The sequence below is a fragment of the Xenopus laevis genome, chromosome 1S, assembly GCF_017654675.1.
Source record: "Xenopus laevis strain J_2021 chromosome 1S, Xenopus_laevis_v10.1, whole genome shotgun sequence".
Lineage (NCBI taxonomy): Eukaryota > Metazoa > Chordata > Amphibia > Anura > Pipidae > Xenopus > Xenopus laevis.
The window spans coordinates 96,880,274-96,896,642 of NC_054372.1; the positions used below are offsets into that span (position 1 = coordinate 96,880,274).

At 37.5% G+C, this 16,369-nt stretch overlaps 1 protein-coding gene across 1 annotated transcript; it reads right to left on the reverse strand.

The window, feature by feature from the left end:
• Window positions 1-1,304: 1,304 nt before the first annotated feature.
• fkbp8.S (FKBP prolyl isomerase 8 S homeolog) lies at window positions 1,305-15,399 on the reverse strand. Its single transcript, XM_041578416.1, has 6 exons — window positions 15,004-15,399; window positions 9,829-9,998; window positions 6,024-6,112; window positions 4,531-4,748; window positions 3,174-3,346; window positions 1,305-1,319 (listed from the first exon to the last, which is right to left on the reverse strand). Exons 1-6 carry the CDS (start codon window positions 15,284-15,286, stop codon window positions 1,305-1,307), a joined length of 948 nt encoding a protein of 315 aa, XP_041434350.1. The 5' UTR covers window positions 15,287-15,399.
• Window positions 15,400-16,369: the final 970 nt, after the last annotated feature.

Consider the following 16,369-nt stretch of genomic DNA (forward strand, 5'->3'; position numbering starts at 1 on the left):
ACATGACTTGGGGCAGCTGGGAAATTGACAATATGTCTAGCCCCATGTCAGATTTCAAAATTCAATATAAAAAAATCTGTTTGCTCTTTTGAGAAATGGATTTCAGTGCAGAATTCAGCTGGCGCAGCACTATTAACTGATTCATTTTGAAAAAATATTTTTTTCCCATGACAGTATCCCTTTAACACCAACTAAAGGGGGAATATCCTTATGGTATAAGACAGTAATGCCTAGTATGGATATTAAAAAATTACCTGCAGTCAACAAGTGGGAAAATAGACTAAACATATCTCTAACAACTGCAGATTGGAAATAAGCATTTTCTAATCCTTCTAAATTCTCCAAATGTATTACACATCTAGAGACCTCAAGAAAGATCCTCTATGAATGGTATATGACTCCACATAAATTACAGCGCTTCTACAGGAATATACCCAATACATGTTTGAGAGGATGCCATCAGAAAGGAGATATGTTACAAATATGGTGGGAGTGCCCTAAACTCCAGCGGCTATGGTTACAACTTGAGACGTTTTGTAAAAATAAATGGAACTTACATATCCAATGTACTCCAGAAGTAATAATACTTGTCCTCATTAGCCTAAACGTTCCAAAAGAGTTTCTCACAATTTTACACCATTTGATTTTTGTGGTTAGACAACTTATTGCACGAAAATGCAAAGTCAGTACCACTTCGGGCAACATCTGAAAACGCAGCGCTTGGTGTGCTTTAGCGCAGGCGACTTTTCATTATAGCGGATGGGAGGCAGTTCAGGGAGATTGTCGCCCAGAAGGAGAGGCGATTAGTCGCCAGGCAACAAAATCTCCCCGATTCTCCTCGTGTGAACTAACCCTTAATCACTGTCCTTTCTATTCTAATTTAACTTTGTTATGCTTACTATGTAAATAGAGCACTTGCTCTATTATGGAAAAAATTTGAAAATCAATAAAGAAATATATTTGAAAAACTGAATTATGGAAACGGTGATTTACCTTATTGGTAGGCTCCAATTTCAACGCTTTTCTTAGGATAGTTATAGCATCAGTGTACTCCCCTTGCTGTGCCAACACCTGTTTAAAAAAAAAAAAAATATATATATATATATATATATATATATATATATATAAAATTGGCATTTTTTCCCCCATTGTGAAGCATGCCACAGAAAACAAAGTATTGTGAGCATATCAGTTCTCCTGCCTGATCTGAAAGAACAATTTATTTATTATTTCAATTATTTAAAAGAGCTGAACTGTTCAGTTTGCAAGCATCAGAGCACTTGTTTATGACTGCAACAGCAAATTTAAGGGTCAGTCACCTAAAAATGGACACAGTCGTTACGCAGATTTATGCCTTTTATGAAAGGTTATTGGAGTTTCACACTTGCGTATATTTGGGCCAAGTTCCATTGCACCCAGCTAGTCTGTTCTGATGAATTGAGCAGAAATTATCCTATTGACGCAGGTGAACGCAGGAGCTACCACCAATCTGAAGGTAGCATGTAGTCTTCATTTCATATAGTCTTCATTTAGATTTCTGCAGATTTGAATTTTGAAATTAAAATTGCAGTTTGTTTGCTAGGCTCCTTGACACTAGCAACTATACATTGTGTGAATGAGTTAACAAAAGAGAACCTGAAGTGAAATATATGCAACAGTAATAACTACAACAACATATAAACGTGAGAGATAGTTTTAGGATAGTGTTACACAGGCCATTTTAGATGTACGGATAGTTTGTATCAAAATGGAAAATAATTTGCATGTAACTAGAGTATAATTTGCATTTGTCATGAAAGTTATATAGTGAACTTTCAATAAGCAATGCACATTTCACTGGGTGATATAGTGGTAAATGAATCACTAGGACAAGGCACATGTCACTTAAACGAGTCTATATTAGATTTGAAAGGAGTAAGGGTGGTATAGAGAAATGGGTTTGTAGTTTCAGGAAGGAAATATTATAGTTGAATATTGGCAACATTGTAACATCATAATTCCCTTTTAAATAGTGAGATATAAACTAGCAAGCTTTTTACTTTCTATCTATCTATCTAATTTATGTATTCTTAAATTTTTAATATACATTGGGGCAAATTCACTAAGATGCGAAGTTGCGCCAGGCGCAACTTCCCCGCGCTTCGCCAGGCGTAGTTTCGCCAGTGCTCCGCAAATTCACTAAAATCCGAAGTTGCGCTCAGGGGTACCGTAAGGTTGCGAAGTTGCGCTAGCATTGATTCGCTATGTAAAGCGAAGTTACGCTAGCGAAGGCTAATTTGCATACGGCGCGAAATTCAAATTTCAATGGAGGAATACGTATCAGCACTACAAATGCCTAGAAAACCTTCAAATCAGCAAATAAAATTTTTATTTTGGCCTACACATGTGCCCACTGTCTAGGTAAGTTGCCATGAGTCAGGAAATGTAGGGGGGAAGGAGGGGAGCCCCAAAAAATGTTTTGATCTTTTTCAGCCCATCACCCATCATGTAGAAAACACGGCAGCGTTTTTTGGGACTTAGAAAAAAAAATTGACTTTTTTTGAAACAATCCCTATCTACTCTATTGCGCTTCGCCAGGTCTGAGGTGGCGAAGGAAGTCTAGCGTAAAAGGTAGCGTTCAGTACACTGCGCAAGTTAGTGAATTTGCGTAGTTACGTCACTAGCGAAAATTCGCCTGGCGTAAGGGTGCGAAGTAACACTAGCGAAACTACGCCAGCGTTTGTTAGTGAATTTGCGCAGTAACGAAAATGACAAACGCTAGCGAATTAACACTAGCGTTCGGCGCTTCGTGAATTTGCCCCATTGTGTTTTTATATTGTTGGTTTTAATTTTGCACCATGAGGGGTCTTGGGTGGAACGGAAATTTCAATGTACTGGAATAAGTATATTGTCAATAAAGATTTGAATAGAACAGATATAGGGAATAATTTGAAGATGCCTTAATCATTCAGCAGAGTGGTACAAGGCTTTAGCAGCATGACATGTCTTGCTCTCCATTGCTCCATCGCATGCACTGACAATAGGCACATCAGACCTGTGTCTAAACAATAAAACACGGACGACATTTTAACACTGAGAAATACGTAACCCAATCCCTAATTCAAAAAAATGTGTTGTTAATAGTGGGACATTTGTACCCATTCAGTTACAAACACACTAATAGCAGGTCTTACCTTTCCTTTTCGGAACAGAGCCTTTATGTTTTCAGGCTGGTGCTCCATTACCATATTACAAGATTTCAGGGCAGCCTCATAATGGTCTAATTTCAGCTGAGATGCTGCTAGGTTGTTCAGACATTTAATTTTTACATCCAGTAGAGATGCTTCTTCTTCTGAACTGAAATCAACTATAGAGAAAATACAGCAAAGATCAATAATTATAAGCATTTTTATGGTAGAAGAACTGTCTAGTGATGCATAATTTTCCTTATGTAATCCTCCAGTTTCTTGCGATATTTTAACCATTGCTGCAGGATTGACAGACATTGACCTCTACCTGGTAATTTTCCCCCCTGCAGGTTAGGAGAACAAATTAGAATATAAATAACAATCTGCTACCACATGTCCGTTCAGTTGCCAAAGTAGTTTGACCCTTGTTTACTATATTATCTGTATAACTTCTTTTTAATATTTGCCCTTTTTTTATTTACTGACCGGAAATGCTTAAGAATTATGTGATTATATCCTTTGGACAAAATGTATGATATGATTTAATGAATTAATGTTTAATCTTATTTAGCTATTGATATTAAAGGGATACTGTCATGGGGAAAAAAAATTTTTTCAAAATGAATCTGTTAATAGTGATGCTCCAGCAGAATTCTGCACTGAAATCCATTTCTCAAAAGAGCAAACAGATTTTTTTATATTCAATTTTGAAATCTGACATTGGGCTAGACATATTGTCAATTTCCCAGCTGCCCCAAGTCATGTGACTTGTGCTCTGATAAACTTCAATCACTCTTTACTGCTGTACTGCAAGTTAGAGTGATATCACTCCCTCCCTTTTTCCCCCCAGCAGCCAAAAAAAAGAACAATGGGAAGGTAACCAGATAGCAGCTCCCTAACACAAGATAACAACTGCCTGGTAGATCTAAGAACAACACTCAATAGTAAAAACCCAATTGCCACTGAGACACATTCAGTTACATTGAGAAGGAAAAACAGCAGCCTGCCACAAAGCATTTCTCTCCTAAAGTGCAGGCACAAGTCACATGACTGGGGGCAGCTGGGAAATTGACAAAATGTCTAGCCCCATGTCAGATTTCAAAATTGAATATAAAAAAATCTGTTTGCTCTTTTGAGAAATGGATTTCAGTGCAGAATTCCGCTGGAGCATCACTATTAACTGATTCATTTTGAAAAAATTATTAATTAAAACCATATTGGTGGCAAAACAATTCTATGGGGTTTATTAAATATTTAAATTACATTTTAGCAAACTTCCAAATTATGGAAAGATCTCTTATTCAGAAACTCCCAGGTCCCAAGCATTCCAGGTAATAGATCCTATACCTATATCAGGACTTACCTTTGGAACTTGAATTCACAACATTTAGTGCTATGTCATAAGAATTTACAGCAAAGACATAGTCAGCTTGCTGGTAATAGAAATTGCCCCGTTCCCGTTTCTTGTTGGCCAAATTTAGCTTCACCTGTCCAGAAAGGTTCTCCACGTCTGGTCCATCCTGGACAACCAGCAGGGTCACTTCAAGGTTTAAGTTGGAGTTGGGAGGAATGTCCGGACTCCTAGAGAATCGTTCATGAAACATTACTAAAATTACTAACATATTTCAGGATAATTATTGTAAGTCATAATAAAGATAAATAGTTACTGAACCTAACTTATTTCTGTCCAAAAACAACTGGCCGGTGTGACTGTCTGTCTACTTCAAACAGGAGCTGTCAATTTGCAAAGTGTGGTTTGATCCTATAGAAACTAAATGAAAGTAAAGGGAAATGGTGTGCAGGTTCATATTGCTTTAAAGTGATAGTGACACCTCTAGTTTTGTGCTTAGATTTATACTTTGATGGCAATAATAACTATTGATCACAAAATTACTGATGTAAAACCGCAAATTAGTAAAATATATTGTTTTAAAAAAACACTCCACTTCCTCATATGGAGATGGATACTACTTCCTGGGGTGAGTACTACTGCTTTTAGTCACTCCTATATCACACCGACTCCTGCAAAAAATAAAAGCCTCCTCCTTCTGAAAATCTCCTCTCCTGCACTGCTCAGGTTTGTTTTGGTTTTTTTTTCAGATGGTGCTTTCAACTCATTCCCTCTAGGAATTACTAGGTTATACTGTATATGTGTGACCCTTTCCTGCCTGCTTGACTTTTCCTGCACTTAAGATCTACTCCAGCTCTGGGGGTTAAAAGGTTAATCTTGCAAGCAGTCCTGGCACAGATCATTCTGTTTGTGCAGGAAAGGCAGGCAGGCAAGGGGTAAGGCAGAATATGTTAAAAGCACCATTAAAAAAAATGAGCAGCACAGAGCAGTGCAGAAGAGTTTTGCAGTGCGGTGGAGGAGCGGAAGATTGTTATTGTATAGTCAAACATCTGAACATGAAAGAAAGCAGCAGCACTGTGAAGCCTGAACCAGTGTAGCCATGTAGTATAAGCCGACAACACCATAGTCTGTACAAGATTCTTCTGGTCAGATAAGCATTTAACTTCTGGCTTTGCAGCTCTGATTCACAAGCCCCAAGGGACCATAAGAATGTGTCAGAGGCCGACACTCTCTTAAAGGAGAAGTGACTTATGTCCAATTTACATAGAAAAAGGTCACATTGAGGAAAATGTTCTAAAGAACACAGGCATATTTTGATGAAGAATTCAATTATGCTAAAACCTGAGAAGTGTATATATATATATATATATATATCTATATATATATATATATCTATATATATCTATATATATATAGATATATATCTATATATATATAGATATATCTATAGATATATATATATATAAAATTTCATGCTGATCTTAATGCGTCAAAAATAAACTCACCTGCCTTCCTTTCCATAACAGTACTTGGCATCTGATGCAATGAGTGAAGTTTCTCCTTCCTCCATGAGCTGAACACACAGATCCAGGGCCTGCACAAACACATACATATATTAAACTCAGGATATATTGGCTGACTAGCTGAATATATCATATGTGAAGGGTTAAGGATGCTCAAAAATGCATATTTGGGCATTTAGTGCCAGAATCTACTCTGTTCCTGTATGAAGACTGGGTAGAGATACATCAGAGGGTGGAGTATCTCGGCTGTGCTTATATGGAAACTGATAAGCCACCCTGTGCAGTATCCTAAATTAGGACCTTTTGAATAATTTCGAACCATTGTTTTTTCAGAGATATATAGTGAGGTTCTAAACACAAAAAAAGGATAAAAAATGGATATTGAACAAATTGATATATTATACAGGAACTGATAAAATTGAATGGGAATATATGTTGCAGCAAATATATTAGATACACAAGCCCAGGGAACCTTAATAAATAAAATAGAGTTATTATAATGCCCTACACATGAGCCCACTGTATAGTTTATGTTCCATATGTTAGAAAATGGAGGGGGGAACCCAGTTACCCCAAAAAAATTTACAGACCTTTGCACGCTATCAGTCTGAAAAAAAGTAAAAGACGACAGCGTTTTTTGCACTAAAAATTGAGGATGCCTATGCATTCCATTGCACTTTGCCTGGTCTGAGCTGGCGAAGGCAAGTCTGGCAAATGAGGTAACGTTCAGTAAAAACCGAGTCTTATTGAGTTTGCAGAGTTACGTCCATTCATCAGAGTGAAAATTCGTCTGCCGTTAGAGTGCGAAGCAATGCTAGCATCTATCTGCTTCGCTAGCGAAGTGACAACTGTGCCCGTTTTTGGAGTATTTTCACACGCCTTTAGCTACAATTCACACTTGTGGCCACTAGAGGCCACCAATGACCCTGGAATGAATTTTAACAACTTTAATGTTTATATTTTTTGTACGGTAAGAATAGCAGCATTTACACATTATAATTAATTCATATAGGCTTCAAATAAATAGGTCTCTTAGAATTGGATAGTTTGTCCGATGGGGAAGGTCAAATCCTAGATTTGGTGCATATAATCCTACCAAGTCTTAGTATTCCCTACTTTGCTGCTTCAGTGTGTAAATTTTATTTGATTATTTATTGCTTGCCTGCTTTTAAAGTGGACCTGTCACCAAGACACAAAAATCTGTATAATAAAAGTCCTTTTCAAATTAAACATGAAATCCAATTTCTATTTTTCATTAAAGCATTCATAGCTGTTTTAAGCTCATTTAAAAGTCTCAGCTGTCAATCAAATATTGTCTGCCCCGCCTCTATGCCATGGGCATAGAGGCGGGGCAGACAATTACTTTCACTTTCCATTCAGCACTTCCTACATGTCACTGCTCTCCCCACATTCCCCCGTTCTCTTTACCATTTAATTGTGTAACCAGGACATGGGGATGGACATCAGGTCCCCCATTCTGGTGCACAAACAAGATTCTGAGATGATACAAGGCTTGTCTTAATAACAGTGTCCACAAAATGGCTGCTGCCTGCTTGTTATAATTATGAATTCCCAGACTGAAGGAAACAAGATTCAAATAATTTATATAGTGTAATTAAAGTTCATTTTGCTTGACTGATGTGATAAAATAGGATTTTGAATAATTTTTTTTGGGTGACGGGTCCCCTTTAAATGTATAATATACTTCTGGGCTGATGTAGCTTACAGGAAGGCCGTTTCTCCATAGTCAAAAAATGTAACTATAACCCTACTGCAGGACACACAGCATAACAGTGAAATCTCGATTTTAAGTACCCTGATTTTAAGTTTTCCCGCATTTTACATTTTTTATTTGCAGTCCCACCAATTTATAATGCATTTCAATGGGTGCATTTCTCTGATTTTAAGTAATGTTTTCCTGGATTTTACATCAAAATTTTGTCCTAATGTACCCAAAAACTGCTTTTTTACTCTATGAATGTTATTATTTGTGAAATAAAGAAGTTTAAAATACTAACCAGATGTAGATTTTGCCATGGTTCTGCCTGAAAATGGTCAATTCCAATTAGTCTGCCCCTTATACAGTCCTGCACCAATCACTTATTGCTTTAGGTTGTATAAGAGATTGACAGAGAGGCCTTGCGCATGCCTCCCATAGTGTAACATTAACACTGCAATGTTTACATTTTTTTTTTAACACGGTCAATATTGTATCTTAAAGGGAAACGATCACAGAAATGAAAATGTAATATTAGCTTCAGCATACTGAAATAAGAAACTTTCTAAATACAATCAATTAAAAATTCTGTACCGTTTAAATAATCAAGTTTATGTTCACTATTCTCAGCATCTGTTTCTCTAAATTATGTCTTCATGCAGGAGTTGTGTGTCTGATGAATGATCTAATATATCTTATAGCCTAGAAGATGTATTGCTCACTCTATTAAAATCGCCAGACATCATGTCTCTCTACATGCAGAATTTGTGTAGTTATTTTGTTACATTTTGTTTATACTGGAATCAGTCATTTGAGTGAGCTCTAATACATCTGCTAGGAAAGGGATCCCCCCTATAAGATATATTGGATCGTTCATCTGACACCCAACTGCTGCAGACAGAATGAAGAGAAACAGATGCTAAGAGAGGGATAGGGAATATAAACGTGATTATTTCAGAAACAATGCAGAATTTTAAATGGATTATATTTATAAAGTTTCTTATCAGTATGAGGAAGCTTATATTAAATTTTCATTTTCGCGATAGTTCCCCTTTAAAGTAATACAGACTCCTGTGCTTCTATCCTTTCATTCAGTGTCGGACTGGCCCACCAGGATACCAGGAAAACTCCCGGTGGGCCCAGGTGTCAGTGGGCCTTTGTGCTGCTAAATATTTGGGCGATTTCATGGCCATTTCCTATTTCTATGAGTACAGAGGCTAAATAGATGGAATAATAGATTATATTATGTAAAAAAAAAAAACAGAATAGGCAAATAGAGGTTGAGTGAGAAGAGGAAGAATAATAGTACTGAGAGTGGGCCCCTGGCCTAAGTTTTTTTGGTGGACCCCTGGTCTAAGGTTTTTGGGTGGGCCCCTGGTGTCCCAGTCCGACACTGCGCTTATTACTTGAAGAAAAAGTTACTTTAACACATTTCCCTGATTGTACATTGTCCTAGATTTTATATAATTTTTTCCAGGCCCACTGAAAAATGTAAAATGGGGGTTCTACTGTATATGTATTTGTTAATGAAACTCCTTGATAACTTATATTGTCTTTACAATGTACAGAAGGGAAAGAGTATACCATCTGCAGTAAATCTAAACCTACAGACAACTATAATAGGAAACACTGGAGGGATACACATATAGGAATACTGTATATAGGAATGGACAGCCGACACAACCACACATTTAACCTGCTGTCCTATACCATTACTTAAATGGGAAATACCTGACTGCAATAGTACAGCCACTTTTAAGCCAATTCAATTAAGTGGGAGGTGCAAGGGACAGTTTTAACTACTTTTTAGCTGGCCATCAGGCTCACTTTAAGATGCTAATTTTGTTTTTATCCTGCTTACACAGACCTGCAGGCTATGAAATCACAAGGCAGAGGTGTACTTGAATAACTCAGTAGCTGCAATGGTAATTGTAATGAACAGGAATATTCCTTATGAACATCCTTTTCAAGGGTGGTTAATGTGGTATTCTCATCTTATAGAATGCAGTATATGGAGTGAATATCTATAAACTTTCTCTAGTGTAACTCACAGCATTGCAAAAAAATCACCTGAATGACATCACCGTCTCCCAATGTGAAGGTAAGCGATTCTTGATCTTCTACTACATTTTCATCCTCCAGCATGGACTTTAGCCGCACGGTAACATCCTGTCCTTTTCTTGGTCGACTTTCAGCACCCTTTCCAGAGATTAAAACCTTCTTTTTCAGGATCCCATTACCTGGATAGATATTGTATACCATCACAACATGCATCAGGCTAGAAGCGAAGTATGTTGCCGAATTCCAATATGTCACATTAAGCAAGGCTAAAACTAATAGAACAATCAATTTCATAGTAGCCATGGAAAGTAAAGGAAAAGATTTACAAAGAGAGTACATTTTATTTATAACGACCATACATACTCAGTTTGGCAGATTTCGACCATACTACACAACCATCAAGTCATGTATGTTTTGAGGCCACAATATTCACACAATCCTGTTGGATCAAGGATTGTTGGTCATGGCAAATAATTCCTATTGGTGGATGGGAGGAGTGAGGTTGGCAGGGACTAAATCTGTAGATTCTGGCAAATACCAGAGGGCCTGCAGTAAGAGATCATAGTATATCACTATTTATTGCAACTGAACGAAATTGTTTGGGCCTCTGAGTACATGAATTGCCAGGGCCTATACGGACCAGGTAGTTGGACCTAGCAAACTAAACAGAAAGGTTGTCATACATGCTTCTGAAGAAGTGGCGAGAAGCCATGAAACGCGTTAAGCGGATGATCTGATGTTATGTATGCTGATGCGCTGATCTTTTAACATGGATTATTAAAGTTTAAAGATTTTAACACAACACTCCGAGTGCTCCGTAGTTGTTGGATGTTCATGGATTTGACCCGAAGGGGGACGGATGTTACGTGCAGCACGGAGGTGAGAGTGCGAGAGAGATGTGATGCTCCCCGTGTTTGGTTTCAGGTTGTCATACATGTGTATGGCTCGTCATATGTCAAATGAAAAATCCACAAGTTATTTATTTTAGTGTCAGTTGTTCGTTTAGCAGTCTTTAAATAAATCAGGGCCGGAACTAAGGGTAGGCAGAACAGGCACCTGTCTAGGGCGCAACTATTTTATAAGCATGCATGAGGTCATCGACTGGGCAGGTCAATAAAAGGAAGGCAGAAGTAGGGTGTGTGCGGGCACGGATCGGGGCACAAGGGTCTTTAAAAACTCCCACACACCACTAGCACATGCCCAAGGGTGGGGGCGGAGGGGTCAGCCTAGGGCACCCTGTCGGTTTGGCCCCCCATAAAATAAACACTGCACAAATAATTGTCTGAGCATTAAAGACACGCATCTTTTGACTCATCAGTCAGAAAGTATGGATTAAACCTGTTAAGGCTTCTTAAAATATATTAATTGGTTGCCAATACATGTGCTATTGCAAACCAGATTGGAAAATAGGTACATGCAATTCTCAGTGCCTAAATATTTGTGGTTGAGTTCATTTAATAAATGACTGTTCAAATGGAAGCCAGACATTTGTACAGAATCTGGAGGTGAGGTCCAGATGAGAAGCCCATGCATGCAAAAGGTGCTTGCTTCTAAACCATTCACTGTCGTCTGACTGGAATCATTCTAATGTAGCTTAGATGTAGCACTGGATAATTTAAAATTTCATTGATTAGAAAGATTTAAGTATCATGTCATGAAATAGGCACAATACTTTTAAAATCATATGGAAAAAATTTAATTGGTACAGTACATCCAGAATGCTCAGGACCTGGGGATTTCCGGATCATTGATCTTTCCATAATTTGGATTTTCATATCTTAAGTCTATATGAAAATCATGTTAACATTTAATAATGCTGGATTTGTTTCCAATAAAAATTAATTACAGGTATATCTTAGTTAGGATCAAGTAGAAGATACTGTTTTATTATTACAGAGAAGAAAGAAATCATTTTTAAATCATCTAGATTATTTGGATAAAATGAATCTATGGGAGACAAGCCTTTGCATAATTCTGAGCTTTCTGGATAATGGGTTTCCGGATAACGGATCCCATACCTGTACTGTATTCTACACATGGGTAAATTTTAAACTCTTTTAAACTTTTTGCCTATAGTATGTCCCAACTCAACTATTTCCAGTTTGATACATATTTCTCAGTTGACAAAGATGAAATGCCAGTTCACATACAATAAAAGAACATTTTCTCTATAATGATGACAGTTATGTTTCGATTACTATTACTACATATTTTATGTCAATATGTGCAAAAGCAGCACCAGACCAGATTTTTATTGTGATTTCTTACTCTTTTGGCCTAAAATAACTGTGACAGAAAGTTAAAAGAACCTGAGCATCTACATGAAGACTCTCTAGCCATGTATATGACAGCATAGAAGGGCTACATAAACACACGTTTCCTTTTACTATACCTTTTGGCTTCCCACTATAAAATGAATGAGACATTTGCACGGGACCTTTAAAAAATAGAATTTAAACACACAGAATTCCAGAGATCTTGGCACAAAGCATGCAGAACTGCTAATGAGATCTTGGCTCTGGGATTCCCTATTCGCTATCTTATTATTCCACCTGTGCTTAATAAAAAGATTTAAAGCCTTCTGGGCCACTCATTCCACCTGTCCCTAAACATGCATCATTTCCCCATGTATTGCGGTCTTTCTAAAATAAATGTCTTCTCTCCACACTGACTTGAAGTAACCCAGCATCTCGTAAATCATCTTCTCCCGTCATACTCACTGCCTGTAATGGCTTCCTCTGGGCCTTATATATTTTACTTGGGTGACAGTTAATATATTCCCAGCACCAGGGTTCTGTACCGAGGCTTGTGGCAGGCCGACTATTAATGGCTTTGTGAATGGAAATAATCATTGATTCCCCTTGATGGCTATCTGAGGCAGGCATGGCGTTCACCATAACCCATGAAAGGAAATTTTAGTAGCAACTCTAGTGAACCACTTTTTGGAGAAAATACACAATGACATGTATATGCACATGATTTATTTTGGCAAAATGCTGGCCTCTTGTTAACTTAGAAAATATGAGTGATATAATTATACTGTAATTTAATAAATATTCAGTTGAAACAAAATGTGCAAGACAAATAATAATGCATTCTATTATACATTTTCGTTTTGCTTCACTTTGCCTGGGTTTCACCAACTCACAGGAGAAGTATAATTCTCGCTTACTTGCCTGGGGCAGTCTTGTAATGCAATAGGCTGGGGTCCAGTCAGTTAGGCCCACAGGCTCAGACTGGCAATCTGTGGATTCTGGCAAATACTAGAGGGGCTGCTGTAAGATGTGATAGCCAGCCAAATTTAGTGTGCTTATAGGGGGATGTTTAGGCCTCTGTGTATTGGAAATGACAGAGACTAATTTGAATCCTAGTCCAGGCTTGTCCACATGATTTTCTTTAAATGCATTAGGTCCTTTAGTAGAGAGGTAGTAGAGGAGGATATATGCACATATTATTATAAAAAAAGCAAAAATGCAGAAAATTATTTCAGAACCCTCATAAGGTCAAGATGGGTCAGAGGATCAAGATGGCACTCAAGAAAGACTAGTAGGTTCTGCAAATGTGAAAAGGCAATATATTTGTATACTATGCCAAGTGAAGGTAGATGGTACTAACATTTTGAACCTCTCTCAGTGCATTTACATAAGGATACAAGCATCACATATTTCCATTATGAAAGATGGATTCTGCATTGAATGCACAATGATGAAGTCACTAATATGTAATGTAATAGAAATTGGCTTTCATAAAACATTTCACATGCTGCTCTACAATTTACAAAGAGTTATTTCCCATGTCATAGCTCTTGCTCAGGAGGCTATAATAACTATACTGTGAAACCTCAATTTTATACCCCCTGATTTTAAGTTTTCCCTCATTTTACATTGTTGTTTTGTGGTCCCACCTATATATTATGCATAATACCTTTCCCTGATTTTACATTTTCCTGGATTTTATTTACACCATTTTTTCTGGTCCCTTGAAAATTTTAAAATGGGGGTTCTACTGTATAAAACATCTAGTTTTACTTAAAAGACACAAAGAGAACAAACCAGCCAAAAATAAAGCAACTTGTACAGGTATGGGACCTGTTATCCAGAATGCTTGGGACCTGGGGGTTTTCCCGATAAGGGATCTTTCCTTTAATTTCACACCTCAAGTCTACCAGAAAATCCTATAAACATTAAATAAAACCAATAGGCTGGTTCTGCTTCCAATAAAGTATTAATAACATCTTAGGGGCAGATTTACTTGAGGACAAAAATTCGACAACGACCGATTCGCAACCATCACTACACTTCGCCAGGCGTAAATTCACTCAGACAACGCTAATTCACTGGAATGCGGAGTTTCGTTGTGGGCGCCAAATGCTGGTGCCGTTTTGGTAGCGTTACTTTGGCAATGCAAGCAATTTCTGGCTAGCGCAAATTTGCTAGAGGTCTTGCGCTCAGGTCAGTTTGCATACGGCGGGAAATTTAAAGTTGAATGGACGTATATGTTGCATTAAATACATTACATTACACAACTTTAGGGAACCTTAATAAAGAAAATAGAGTTGTTATAATGACCTGTACATGAGCCCACTGTATAGTTAACGTTCCATATGTTAGAAAATGTATGCGGGAACCCAGTTACCCAAAAAAATGTTTAGGGACTTTGGCAGGCTATCACTCTGAAAAAAGGAAAAGATGCCAGCGTTTTTTGGACTTAGAAATATGATGTAAGTAACAGAAAATTGAGGAAGATCTATGCACTCTACTTTACACTTAGAATGACTGCGAGCATTTTTTTCACTAGCGAAGTGACACCTGTGCCCGCTAGTAAATTGGCAATGTCCCTGCGGGTGGTAGCGCTAGCGAATTGACGCTAGCGTTAACCACTTCGCCCTCTAGTAAATCTGTCCCTTACTTTGGATCAAGTACAATGTACTGTTTAATTGAATTAATTTCAGTAATCTTGATCAAAATCCTTATCAAACTGCCTGATTTGCTGTATTGTCTGTTTTTATTCTCAGTGATAGAGGCAAGAGCTAAGCTAAGCTCTTCCTACATCAGTAACCCTGATGTGAACAAGTAAGGCCTATCAATTATGAACATAAATGTATATTGCCCTGTGGAGAAGCACTTCATTTCCATAGGTATAGCCAGTACATTAATTTTGCTTGAAAAAACAACAAATTGTTACCTAGAATATCCAGCCATTCTTCTACCTCTTTTGCATCTGTCTGCTGTTTATTTGAATCATTCTCTGTTGCAGGCTTCTCCTCCTTCTTCTCTACATCCTCCAAAAGAGGAAGATCGCTCAGATCATCTTCTTCCACTGCGCTGTCTATTATTTCAAAATCCTCTGTGCTCTCCAGAAGAGTTGGGTTCAACTCAGTGCTCTCAGCTTGATAGATTTTTGAATGGTGTTCTCCTTGATCATGAATATCAGATATATTGGAGATGGACTCTTCCGCAGAGCTCATCTCTAGTTCTTATATAAGAAAGGAGTGTGACCTGCACAAAATGATAAGAAAATATGGAAGCTACTAGGAAGGTTTTGGTAAGTACCAGAAACTGATTTAAACAAATGTGGGGAAACTGAAGGTGCCGTTAACATAACGGCTGCTTTAAAAAAGAATAAATAAAGAAAACTTTTTCACAGCAATCTGCCACTTTATCATATTTGGCTAAAACATAGATTTTGCTAAAATAAAAACTAACTGTGAAATATAACTACAATACATCTACAGTATATGACAGAATCCAAAAAAAAAGTGAGGAAAGATATATATTTAATTTATTACTGGACAGGGTCAGGCCAAGGTGATCGGGCACCCTAGGCAACCTGGTTGGCCACCTGTCTACCCCTAGTTCCGGCCCTGTTACTGGAGGCAAGTGACAAAAAGAGTTATGTGGGGCAGCACGCCCAGAGGTGGTGGTGACATTTATCACCATTGGCAACCTAACTAATTAGCCATGATCTCTACAAGTGCAAATCAAGACTCATTATTAAAGAGGTTTCAAAACATCAGTGCTCATGTACTGCCAATTAAGACAAGTACTTATTTGCAATTTTGTATACTCTAGAACTACTGTATAGCCAACTTTACTTTATATCAGCAACATTGGAACTATTGTTAAAATGAAAATGTAATATAATTCAGCATACTGAAATAAGAAGTTTTCTAAATATAATCAATTAAATATTTTGTACCATTTCTGAAATAATCAAGTTTATCTTCACTATTCCTCTCTCAGCATTTGTTTCTCTTCATTCTCCATGCAGGAGTTGGGTGTCAGATATTCATTGACGGCTTGGATAAAAGAGGGGGTCCTTTTGACTAGAAGATGTATTAGAGCTCACTCTAAAAATCACATCCTGTCTCTGTACATGCAGGATTTGTGCAAAAGGCAGTTGTTTTGTTAGATTTTGTTTGTACTTGAATCAGTTATTTGAGTGAGCTCCAATACATCTGCTAGGAAAGGAAGCCCCCCTATAAGATATATTGGATCTAACTGTCAATGAATATCTGACACCCAACTTCTGCATGAAGACAGAATGAAGA

Bases quoted from the DNA above. Each gene is read 5' to 3' on its own strand.
- fkbp8.S (XM_041578416.1), bottom strand. From the start codon at position 15,286: ATGAGCTCTGCGGAAGAGTCCATCTCCAATATATCTGATATTCATGAT. The intron at 9,999-15,003 runs GTAACAATTTGT...ATATCTATCCAG, and splicing joins AGAATGGCTGGATATTCTAG to GTAATGGGATCCTGAAAAAG. The intron at 6,113-9,828 runs GTGATTTTTTTG...GTGTTTGTGCAG, and splicing joins GAGACGGTGATGTCATTCAG to GCCCTGGATCTGTGTGTTCA.